Source organism: Antrostomus carolinensis, unplaced genomic scaffold, assembly GCF_000700745.2.
Source record: "Antrostomus carolinensis isolate BGI_N321 unplaced genomic scaffold, ASM70074v2 scaffold7424, whole genome shotgun sequence".
Lineage (NCBI taxonomy): Eukaryota > Metazoa > Chordata > Aves > Caprimulgiformes > Caprimulgidae > Antrostomus > Antrostomus carolinensis.
This window is the reverse complement of record NW_010311375.1, coordinates 41,767-54,863: the sequence shown is the minus strand read 5'-3', so window position 1 is coordinate 54,863 and position 13,097 is coordinate 41,767. Positions and strand designations below refer to the sequence as shown.

Genomic DNA, 13,097 nt, shown 5'->3' with positions numbered 1-13,097 from the left:
GCATGGTAGCAACATGTGTAATTTTTCACCATCTACAATAGTTATGGATAAAGCTTTCGAAGGGTTTTCCTTTAGAAACCAAGACTCAACAGTTCTTCTGCTCACTGAACAGATGTTTTCCTCTGTTCTCTCCAGTTCGACTAAGCAACATTATTATTAATCTAATTATTTAATGTATTCTTCCACCCAATTAAAAAAATCCACAACCAGAAACTCCCAAGCCTAGCTGGAGCAAGCCAAGAGTGAATACTGGGGAGAGGTATGCTTCCCATGTATGGCATGGTCTTACAGCCCTCATCTTATGGTTGAAACATAACTAGCAATTATGGTCAAGGGAGAGATTTATCATTCTGGTAAGGGAAATGCATTCTGAATCTCGACAAGGCTGTGAAATGACCTTAAATATGCCATACGGGAAACAAATGTATGTTACCGCTTCAACACCAGAGTTCATGCTAAACGACTGATTTTTGGGAACACCTAATTTAAATTAGTCTTCTCTCATTAATACATATAGAGGGATATATCTCTCTATATAGAGATCTCTATGTTACTCCTATTTTAATCAATTTTGAAAATTTTGTTTTCTTGTTTTGGGTCATAAATCTGCGATTTAGGATTAGCAGATTAACAGACTGTTTGCTACTAATTTACCCCTCAAACCCACTTTTTCATGGAAAGAAACCAAGCTGTTTGCTTAAGGAGCTGATTACTTTGCTGTGTGTTTTGTCATTGTTACTCAGAAGCTCTTTTCCCCTATGACTGAATTGCTTTGCTAATAAAATTATTCCTGCATTAGATTAATAAATCTTTGCTGTTGATTATGTTCAGACTTGGGAACTCTTGTCTTATTTTCTTTCCCCCAGTGCCTACTCTAATTGGTATCTTTCCTTCTCTCTTCTTCTCTTGTAGGAACTTAATTATAAAATAAATAGAACCAAACATGAAAGACAAAATATATTAATTCAATTAAACAAATTAATACATTTATATGCCAGATACTAGTGTTTCTACATTACTTTAATCTAGTGAAGCATTGTGAAAGTTTAATGCTAGTCTATTTTTTGTTCAGCTGTATTTTCAAATGATTAATTATACGGATGGAAGTCTTTTGATTTCAGTAAAGTGCTTTCTGGCAATTCAAGATTTTTGTTAATTGACATTGGAGATGGGTTGGAATTCCATCTTACAGAAGAAAATGACTTTGAAAATACTTCCCCCCCCCTGCAGTGTTTTCTATGGTGGTGTTTGTTCCTAGAGAATTTACTGTTTGTTCTTCCTTATCTCACCTCCATGTACCTTTTCATTCCTTGTCCTGTATTCTCCTAGGTTTCAATTCTGCTAATACTTATAAAACTGATTAAACTGTGAAGCAGAAGGAGAGTTGCCTAAATAACAGTGGAGCCAGGACTGCCACTTGCCACTTAATGAACTATTATTTTTTAAACACTGCATGCCAAGATGGCATTGTGTGCCTCATCCATTGCCCCTTAGGCTTTTCTTAGGGAGAATGTAGGGGCATCCTCTTTGCTGAGCTTTGGGTTTATTTAATCTGAAGGTTAATCTCATAAAAGTCTGAGTGAGAACTCGGACATGGAGCCATCAATTTCATGATGATGCTCTTTTAAGGGTCTTGTTTCTTTTTTTAATTATTTCCTAATAAGACAAAAAAAAAAAAATAATCCCACTTGCTCCCCATTCCGTAAATACCAGTAGAGTCTAACTGGGAAGTCCCACTAGTTTTTGCCTGGAGAAATATCTTGCTATACTTTTTAACAAATAGACAAGCGTGTGCTTTGCCCTGAGATTTTTCCCATTAATGAAACAATTAAAAACTGAATCTCACAATGAATGTGTTCAAGGAAACTGAGTTCTTTATTGCGCTGTAAACCAAGAGCTGTAGCTGGTATTTATTATGCATCTGTATATGAAACTGTCCAAGCTGAGATAAACAGCTACTGTTTCCAAATGGGTGTGTTGAACAAGAAAAGAAAAATGGGAGCAGTTTCACTATCACCATGTTTTTGTCTTTTAGCAGATCTCATTATAAAACAATGTCTTTTCAGAGCTTCTTCAAACTAGGAGATAATGAAATTAATAATAAATGAAATTATATTTGTGTGCATTCAGTGCATGATCTGTGACCTGCACGCAGAAGAAGACAGTACTAGCTATTTCTGTCCTTTAGCTAAATATAAGACAACACCTGATAACAAGTTTGGGCTTGAAACAAAAACACCAATAGATCATAACATTTGCTAAAGTTACAGTCCTATGGGGGAACTCAACCTGGCACGCTCTTGGAATGAAATTTCTGCCCTATTAATTTTAAATCCAGCCTGTTAGAAAAGTAAGTGTGCCAGAAAATATAAAAGGCAAGATATCTGACTTTTCATTCCACTGCTCCTCAAATACTCATTTGCTTCCTTGATAATTGAGTGCATGATGAATGTAAAATGATATGTCAGTGCTATGATATAGTTCACGTCCACTGTGTGCAGATGGAAATTAATGTATGAGGTGCAAGAGAAAAGGAAAACAGACCTAGAATGGTTAAGTGAAATTAACTTCCAAAAGGATTTGAAACCAAGCATTGTACTCCTAACAGGAAAATAAGACATAAAAGAGGAGACAGATTAGACACAAACCCATTTATCAACAGGACTGAAGGAACAAACCCTTCCCTGGCTATGCATGATGCAAGCACAAGTCCCTCCTCCAACTTATAGTTAGTTTACATAAAAGAAAAGCTTTAGCAAGAGTCATGAAAGAGAACCATGCAAGAAAAGTAAATATCACCAAGTTATAATTTCTGACTTGTTGGCTTATTTTATTGAATCTCTTCTCACTCACTTTCTCAGTTTGATCTTGAAACCAGTTGCACAGTTCTTACCATGGAAAGTTCTATCCATCAGCACAAAATTTATGTTCCCACAAAAATGTTGGAGTTCAACAACTCAGCATTTCCTGAAGAAAAATGGTTTTACTAAATAATCTTGATCAGCTCAGTTGTTTTACACGCATAAACTCGAAGCACGTAGGTGCTTTGTGCTTGGAGCACACATTTCAGTACAAGACATTTCTACAGGCTTTGCTGAGCCAGTGTCAAGTTGAGAGGAGACAAGGTTGCTTAACATGTCACAAAAATCAACTTCACCTGTAAAGTCGCTACGAGTGTTATGAATAACTTCGTATTAAGTCACACTGACTAATGTCTGCGGACACTTAAGAAAATGCAGTATGCTATGGAATGATTTTTAGGTATTTTATGGCCATATTCTGTAATTATTCTTGCTTGGACATAAACTGTATGGCAAAATGGTTAAGCAAGCTATAAAGATTGTATCTTTTACACTCCAACGTATTAACACCTTCTAGAAGCCATAAATAATGCCAAGATTAAAGCTTATTTTAATGAGAAATTTTCCCATTAACTCTTTTAATCATTTTTTTTAACCACTATCAATATTCTGTATTCTCTTCATGATATACTTAAAATTTACAGTACATCTAAGATGATTGCAGATGACGTCTCATATTGGCAGAACCTTATTTAGAATATAAACCTTATAAACTTTAGATTTTTAATAAATTTTAAGAAAAAAAAAAACCAGTCTGAAAGAACACTTAGGTCTAATTTAAATGTACAACCTAAGCACCAGGGGAGAAATAATAGCGTTCAACTGCTGCAACATGCTCTAGGTAAAATACAGCTCTGTAAATCATTTTCTGCAGCAGTTACAAGTAATACTAGACTGTATTTTTAATTTTTCACCAATAAAAATAAGGAAGAAACAACTTGCTTAAACCTGATGTGAAATATGAGAAAAATAACTTCTACTTACACAACATGCAGTGAATTTAAGCATATGATGACACCCAAAGGATAGCCCCAATCTGGTCTTTCTACTAGGTCTTCTAACATGTGGCTAAGGTGAAATACATATTTATCATCAGAGATACACGATATGAGGCAACACCTACCATCATCCGCATCAGTGACGCTGAAGTTGAGAATAGCAGATCCTGGAGACAGGTTCTCCATCAAAGATGTGCTGTATGAGGTCATGCTGAACACTGGTGGGTTATCGTTGATGTCCAATATGTTAAAGTACACTCTGATGGTAGTAAATTGTCCTCCTCCATCTTCTGCACGGACGGTAAGAATGTAATACTGCTGTGCTTCGTAGTCCAGCGCCCGAGTCAGGTTGAAGACTCCGGTAATAGGGTTGAGGAAGAAGATACCCTCTTCATCATCTTCACTTACGGTGTATGTGATTTCCCCATTGATACCAGAGTCATCATCAGTGGCTAGAATGGCTGCCACTAAGGAACCTGCACAGAATGACAGGACAGCAAAATAACCCACTGGTGCAAATGCCCCTCTACTCTGCTTTTGTGAGACCCCATCTGGAGTACTGCATCCAGTTCTGAGGCCCCCAACACAAAAGGGATAGAGACCTACTGAAGCAAGTCCAGACGAGGTCCACGAGGATGATCAGAGGGCTGGAGCACCTCTCCTACGAGGACAGGCTGAGAGAGTTGGGGCTGTTCAGCCTGGAGAAAAAAAGGCTCTGGGGAGACCTTCTAGTGGCTTTCCCAGTACCTGAAGGGGCTCCAGGAAGGCTGGGGAGGGACTTTTTAAAAGGGCAGGGAGTGATAGAACAGGGGGTAATGGCTTGAAACTAGAAGAGGGTAGGTTTAGATTAGACATTAGGAAGAAATTCTCTCCTGGGAGGGTGGTCAGACACTGGAACAGGTTGCCCAGAGAAGCTGTGGCTGCCCCCTCCCTGGAAGTGTTCAAGGCCAGGTTGGATGAGGCTTTGAGCAACCTGGTCTAGTGGAAGGTGTACCTGCTGATGGCAGGGGGGGTGGAACTGGATGATCTTTAAGGTCCCTTCCAACCTGTACCATTCTATGTGCTCAGAGCCAGCTCATCATCAAGCAGCTCTGTAGAATAAGAGGTAAGCTCTGGCAAAAACTGAAGTCTCAATGTTGTATGACTAACTACTATTTAAGGTTTTTCAAAGCTGAAAGGAACAGTATTCAGTATGATTCTTATTTTCAAGGGCTACTAAAAAAACTACAAGAAATAGCCAGGAATATTTGTTTTTATCTTTAAACGGGAACATATCCAGATGAGATATCAACTGGGCCAAAATATATCTTCTCCTGCTAGGTATTTTCTTTCTACGACTCAAAGGACCTTCTCCTCCCCAGAGACAAATATGAGTTCTAAAACCTTCTAGGTATTTCTTTCTAAATGCAGAAACCAAAATGTCAGTACATAGCAAATATCCCAGCGTTACTTTTTGAAAAAGTGCATTTGCAGGGGAACTGCGGTCAGAAAACTTGAAACCTTATAGGGGTCCGTTCTTCGCTCTTTTCTGAAATTCAACTCCTTGTGAATTTGTGCCATTGTTTTCATTTCTGCATAGCTGCGTTCGCATGACTGACCTGTCTTACTAAAGTCTGGAAATTAAGTGTCACTTTTTAGTATTTCGAACACTAATTCTAATTAAGATCAGCTCATTTCCAAGAAAATAAATAATTTCATTTCTTTTCTGTGGAACCAGACTAATTACATGTGTTGCAGCGCAGTTAACTATTTTTGAGCAATGTGGCAATGAAAAGTGCTTATCATCAGAATGAAGAACAGTGCTACAACTTCCTTTAACCCCGCTGAATATGCTGGTATTTTTTACAGCTATTGATTATGCTTTAACATTTCTGATTGCATGTTAATTGGTGAAGAGGGCTGTCCCAAAGCGGGACGGGATTATGAGCCCTCCAGTGAGTTTGCAGCACTGCAGGGTTGGGGAAGCTCAGCAGAGAGCCTCTCTGAGCCCCAGGGAAGGTAGTTCCCAGTGGCATAGAATCATAGTATGTTGTGGACCCACAAGGATCATCAACGTCCAACTCCTGTCCCTGCACAGGACAATCCCAACATTCAGACCATGTGTCTGAGGGCCTTGTCCAAATGCTTCTGGAATATTGTCAGGCTTGGTGCCATGACCACCTCCCTGGGGAGCCTGTTCCAGTGCTCCACCACCCCCTGGCTGAAGAACCTTTTCCTCATGGCCAACCTCAACCTCCCCTGGCACATCTTCCTGCCACCTCCTCTGCTCCTATTGTTGGTCACGGGAGAGAAGAGATCAGCACCTGCCCCCCCTCTACCCCTTGTGAGGAAGTTCTAGACCACGATGAGGTCTCCTCTCAGTCTCCTCTTCTCCAGGCTGAACAAACCAAGTGACTTCAGCTTGCAGCAGCCAGACTGCAAGGGGAACAGGTATTACTCTCTGAGATAAAGTGGAGCCTTGAAGGGGAAACCTCACAGTGCTTCCCCTCTGGATGAGCCTGCCTGCAGCCCTAGGACCCCTGGGGAGCAGAACAGGGGAAGCTTCAGAACTTCCAAGTACAATTTCAGCCTGTTTCTTCCTGTGGCATCTATCTGTGCTGAGCCAGGTATAGGACACAAATGTACACCCCAGAAATTATTGAAGAGAGAAGCCTGATCTTAACGTGGAGGTAGTTACGCTCACCATTTCCAGAGTTATTCCTGCTAAAACAGACTGGGTCTCAGGTCTCTGAGTGACAAAGAGAGAAGAGCATTGCTGGGGATCAGCAACCCAATCACTTCTCAATCACTTCCAGATCAGATTCCTGAGGTGCAGCTGACTGCACTGTGATCCTTTAACATAAAACACCACTGAATTTTGAGACTGTGACAGTGGCACAGAGTACAAAATTTGGAGGCATGGAGGTCACCTTAGTTGTCCCAAGCTGAGCCTCCCAAGTTTGTAAGTTAGAGCTCTAAGAAAAGCTTGAGAGCTATCTCCATGTCACTTGCACCTCCTTTGTTTATTAATGCCTTAGAACAAGCTTCTAAGATGTTTCAGTTACTAATACTGGCAGATACTGCTTTTATAGCAGTTTGTATAAAATACTGGAAACTTATTATTGCAAATAATATTCATTTCTCATCTAGAGATATTTATAATATAGCAAGCACAGTTTTGGAAAACTTTTTTTTGGTCTAAATATTTTCTAGCTTACCATTTAACTTTCAAACAACAAAACACTCTTGCATATGAAACAGGCTTTAAAAGAAGATGAAAACAACTTAAGAGGTCAGTGATCATATTTAGGAAACAGAATTAACTATCTAAAGATTAGATTTTCTACAAAAGCCTTGTCAAAACAGGAGTCAAAGATAAGATCAAGGAAATATGATGTTAGGGTTGGTAACTGAGCACACGTAGGGATTATTATTAAGGAATCAGTGCATTGCTGGCTGCTCAATGATCACCCATTTTGTGATCCTACACTTGATGAATTTTGTACTCTAAGTCATATTCACTGAAGACAGCTCACTAAATCAATACTAGCATCACCATTGCATCTTCATAATAAGTTATACTGTTTGTATCTGTAAGTTCTTCCTCCTCCTACATTTCTGTTTGCTATTTTTCAAGTTGGCACACTCAGAGGCTTCCATTGGGATACAGTCATAATTCTTATTATGCATCTAGGATTTATACAAGTGGCAACCATTTCTCTATTTCCCATTAAAAAGAAATCTGATCTCACTAATGATACAGATTTCCTAGCTAGCAGAGTTCCAGTATGATGTGATTCCTCTGTTTCTCCACCCCATCTGATAGACGCCTTCAGCATCATCTGTCTCCTGGTCAAGTCAGACAGGTCTGTTAAGCCTTCCCCCTCAAGTCCTTGTGGACTGACAAAAAGACAAAAAAATCCATCAGTTTTTTGGTCCATTGCCTATTTACCTGGAGTGGCATCTTCTGGGATGTCGAAGGAATACACTGGCTTGGAGAATTTGGGGATGTGGTCATTAACATCGCTAACAGTGATGTTTATTCTCATGTCTGAGGACTGCAGGCCATCATCAGCACGAACCAGCAGGGAGTACTTGGAGCGGCGCTCCCGGTCCAGGCGCTTGGTTGCTATCAGGTCTCCTGACTCGGGGTCAATGTGGAAGCTATCATCCGCACCACTGATAATAGTGTATGTGACGAGGGCATTGGCTCCCTAAGTCAAAACAGAAGTGGTCAAATCAAGTTATTTGCCAGGAAAACCACATCATAACTTTCAGTAAGACAAAAATTGTTCCAGTAACTGCACTTGGCAAATATTTTTCAGAACTGTTTCCTTTAATAAACAGCCTTCCTGCCCAGTCCCTGCTTCAGTCCCCCAGTAAAGATGCAAACGCACACGGTTTTTATTTATGAAATGTGAAATGACGAGATTACCCAGATACTTTTTACTCCACTGTTCATAAAAGGATTGCATCCAGTCCACATCAGAAAGCTCTGATACCTGTTTTAATTTCAAGCCAGCATCACTGAGCAGCATAACATCTTCCCTCTTCACAGGGATCAGTGTTTATTCTTCTTGTTTTACGTTCAAAGGCTAAATGAATGGCCTCAAGTTGCACCAGGGGAGGTTGAGATTGGATATCAGGAAAAACTTCTTCACCAAAAGGGTTGTCAAGCATCAGAACAGGCTGCCCAGGGAGGTGGTGGAGTCACCTTCCCTGGTGGTATTTAAAAGACGGGTAGACGAGGTGCTTGGGGACATGGTTTAGAGGTGGAATTGGCTGTGTTAGGTTTAGGGTTGGACTCGGTGATCTTAAAGCTCTTTTCCAACCACTACCATTCTGTGATTCTGAAAATTAAACCCCTGCCAGTGGGATCAGCTCTGCCTTTCCCATCTCTGGAGGTGGGATGGAGGGAAGAGGAGAGGGAAGGATGCTAGGAGTGAGGACCAGGGTGGCCACGCTGCAGCTCCCCATGAGGAGAAACTCACCAGAACCGTGCCCACAGTAGGCCCTCAAAGGCCAGTTTCGCCATGGAAATACATTTACCCCTGGTATATAAACAGTCCTAAAGTAACAAATCATGTGTCATTAAAATCACAGTTCTGATTTCTTGGATTGTGCTGGATGTCAAAAGCATTTTCTTTTGGGTCAAAGTATCTCATTCATACTTGGAAAAAAAGGATTCATATGGACTTTGAGCATTTTGGTTAAAAGGAAAATTAAGGAAAAGTAATGTTACATAGAAAAATTACCACCTTTTTTTTTTTTCTCCTCTCCTTAAAGGTTGAAATTAAAATTTAGGAAAAAAATATGGAAACTTCTATTGAAAAAATATATTGACACAGTGCGTTTTGTCTCAGCCCTGTCACAAACACAGAGAAAAGTCACCTGCATCCAGTCTGTATCACTGATTATTAGGGACGAAAACTGATCAGTGTTACAGGTCTGAGGAGTACTGAGGTTTCCTAGACACAGGGATGCTCCCTGAGCTCTGTTTTCATCCACCTCCAGGGGATGGGTTGTGCAGTGAGAGGCTGCAGCCAGAGGCTGGTCCAGGGGATATAAGCAGCTGGCTAGAGTGCTCAGCTATACATTTTGCTTCATTGGTCTTTAAAGGAAAACACAAAGAGATGTGAGAACCTGGGGTCATGTTCTTCTTTTTCCAAGACAAGCTTAAGAGCACTGAAGGTTTGGTAACGTCCAACATGGGAGGTTTGGCTGGCTAGGAGGTATTCACCATGCCCTCCCCTGGTGCCAAGCCAGAGCTCAGGAGCCAGAGTTCACAGCTGAAACCTGCTGCTGGCACACGAGTGGCACTTCTGCAGTCAACAACAGATCAAAGAGATCAGGGAGCAAGAAATTCTATAGCTGCTTCAAACACTTTTGCCTAAAAAAGCAAATTAACAGAGATAAACACCCGCTCGTGCTTGTGAGATGAGAGACAAGCGTTGGTTACCTGACCTTATGAGAGTGCCTCGTGCCAAACTTTTTCTCTGGAGTGCTGTTTCAAAGAGTCAGACCGAGCTAACTGATAACATGAAATTTAGAAAGAAAACAAGTTTCTGCAGGTGCCCAGCCCTGAAGAGCTGCACGCAGTGCTTCAGCGTACGCAGCATCTGTGTGCTCAGGTGTACCTGGGGGATGTCACATGCTTTCCTGCAACTGTGTGGCTTTGCAAAAAAACCATCTGATGAGAATTTAAGATTTCAGAGATGATCACGTTCTTCACCACTTGTTTGATTAGACAGCATCCTCCTAACAGAGCACAGCTAAAGCCGCAGCCATGCCTGATAGTGGTTTAATCAAATTAGTAACTTTATATGAGTCAGGTGCAAAGCAAAACAAAATAGAGATATGTAAAAGTGATTTAAAAGCTATATAGAAATTTCCCATCGACAACTGAAAGTTGCAAAGTGCTAGAAGCTGTTGTAATCGTTAAAGCCTTTGGTACCACTTAGCACCAAGAGAACATCTTTACATCTTTTCTCAGATTTCTACAATCACAGGATGACAGAATGGTCGGGGTTGGAAGGGACCTCTGGAGATCATCTAGTCCAACCCCCCTGCCAAAGTAGGTTCACCCAGAGCAGGTTGCATAGGAAAGCATCCAGGTGGGTTTTGAACATCTCCAGAGGAGACTCCACAACCTCTCTAGGCAGCCTGTCCCAGTGCTCTGGCATCCTCACAGTAAAGTTTTTCCTCATCTTTAAGCAGAACCTTCTGTGTTCCAGCTTATGCATGTTGCCCCTTGTCCTATCTCTGCTGAAAAGTCTGGCCCCATCCTCTTGACACCCGCCCTTTAGATATTTAAAAACATTGATAAGGTCCCCTCTCAGTCCTTATAACAGACAAGGGTTTGAAATTTGCTGCCTTCATACTACCATTTAAAAATAGTTCTAAGAGGGGTTCTTGTACACCACTCAGCCGTGGGTTTTAAGGGTTCTGCCACTTACTCTTTCAAAGCTAAAACTTTTATTCTGAAAGCACCTGTGCACGTAGCAGAGGCAGCATGCCACTTTACTGAGCTGCATATATGAGTTACATGTGCAAAGAAAGAATCCAGAAAAGCACAATGTTGTGGGAATATTATATGAAAACCAAGGAGCATTCACTGCGCCCTCAACTTCAAAGGGATGGGAAGCATGAGGGAAAGGCAAGCATGTTGAGCCCAAACTGCACATTGCTAAAAAAACCTTGGACTCCTTGTAAAGTGTTTGGGTTGCAAATGTTCTGGTGGGGAAATTGAAATCATCCCTTTTTATGAAAAGATTGACTGGTTTCTGTCTAAGGTACCAAAATGATTCCCACCAGATGGAGTGCTTCAGAACAGATAACATATTAGGTGCAGTTTAGGAATGGTCCAAAAGAGGCTGGAGTATAATATATTGCTAAAATCTTAGATGTGTTTGCCATATCACAGCAGAGAGTGGGAGTCCAACATTTTCTTCTTCCTAAACTGAAGACAAACAGCTACAATTTTTGTTACAGATATGCACCTTTCCAAAATCCTAGTTTTTGTTTGTACATCAGGCTGTTACCAGAATAAAAAGGACAGAACAAAAAGTTCATAATCACATTTGTACCATTCCTGAGAGTGTTCCAGTGGTTCCCCTTGTAGTAGTAAGATTAAGTACATCAATTAACAATCGCAGGAAAACTAACCAAGCTAACACAAAAAAGGCCAGAAATAAAATTCTCTTGAGGGGGCTGAATTACCTTTATTATTTGAATGCGAGAATTGCTTGTTGTTGTCAAGTGTAACCCTATATTTTAATGATAACACAAACTTCTTTGCGTGCTCATACTGACTCTTTAGCCCTTTCTCCAGTGGAAAAAATCTGTTCAGGTGAATGAAGCAATATGATTAACATTCTCATAACTTACTTTCCAAAAGAAATGAATACATCTGATTATACGTGGATATGTTTGCCTAATGCATACAACAAGACTGCAATATCCCTCATTAAGTCCACCAGCCAACTGTTTAATATCAGTTGCTCAAAGGCTTTTGCTAGTTTCTTAATAACTCCTTAGTTGCAGTGTCCTCACAGTAATGAACCTAAGCAAGCAAAACAATTTTGCAAACTGGTTCATGTACAGTGCACTTATTTTAGCATTACTTCTTTTCCTCTCTTTTTGGTGAAAAAACCCCTTCTTTAGGAAAGGATAATATTGATATTAAGTAGTTCTAGTCAAAGGGTGAGCAGGCATTAGCAAAAGTTTTCTTGTTCTCCAAGGCTTGCCTCATTAATTTTGTTGCACACCTTGAAACTGGGCTCAACTACATCATCTCTGCTTCAAAGTTAGTTTAGATCTCAAGCTGTGGTCTTAACCTGCATGTCAATGAATCTTTATCACAAGCTGTGCAGTCCAGCACCTTTGCCAAGTCATCGGGTTTGATGTATGATTAGAGCAATAACACCATCTAAAACCAACATGTGGAGCATTTTTTGCCATTAGCAGAACCACTCATTAAGAGATGGTAGGAAAACATTAACTCATTATATACAAACCAGTGAGCAGCCTTCAAGTAACACAGTATTTGTCTCACTTGTTTGCCTGTGACTCCATCATACTGAACATAGTTTTGTGAATGGGCCAAACGCAGTTCAAAGCCCGACCACAATGACTCCCAAGGCCAAGCTCTCATGAAAGGAACAGGTAAAAAACATGTACTGCCAGAATAGCATTTTTAGTACGGCTATTTAAATATGAAACCATGCTCCTACCTCATCAGCATCCATGGCTGTCAGCTGCAATATTTTAGATCCATCTCCTATATTTTCTTCTACAGTCAGATCAAGCATATCTGTGGGGAATACTGGTGGGTTGTCATTGATATCCTGGAGTGTTATTTCCACCTGTAAAAGCACGAATCAGGAAAAGTTGTGTGAGCACCAAGTTAGACACTGATTGGATCTGAATGTTACAAATCACATAATTTTGAAAGAAATCAGGTAAATTGTTCTTAATCACATGAATTAGAACATTCCAAAATCACACCAACAACAGGAAAAGCCCCTCTGGATATTAAAATTCCACATTGTTATAAAATGCTCATAGGAAAGCCTCTAACATAAATAAAGTTAATTTGACTTGTTGATAGCAACTGATTTTAAACGGCCCTAGCCAGGTTTATATTGGAAAAGATCCACTGATAGACTGTCATTGTAATCCTCAAAGTTGGCCCCTGGAGGATAACTGCCAAGTCTCGGGGCAGGAGATCATTCAACCATTAAATGCTGCTTGACATAAA

At 40.4% G+C, this 13,097-nt stretch overlaps 1 protein-coding gene across 1 annotated transcript in view; it reads right to left on the bottom strand.

Annotated features, from left to right (window-relative positions):
* FAT4 (FAT atypical cadherin 4) overlaps positions 1-12,711 on the bottom strand; it is a gene marked incomplete at its 5' end in the record, with an annotated part of 70,302 nt that extends 57,591 nt beyond the window's left edge. The window contains 3 exons of the mRNA XM_010166712.2: positions 3,985-4,335; positions 7,791-8,052; positions 12,571-12,711. Coding sequence (XP_010165014.2) covers positions 3,985-4,335; positions 7,791-8,052; positions 12,571-12,711 — 754 coding nt within the window. The remainder of the gene's footprint in view (positions 1-3,984; positions 4,336-7,790; positions 8,053-12,570) is intronic.
* Between the last annotated feature and the right edge of the window lie 386 nt (positions 12,712-13,097).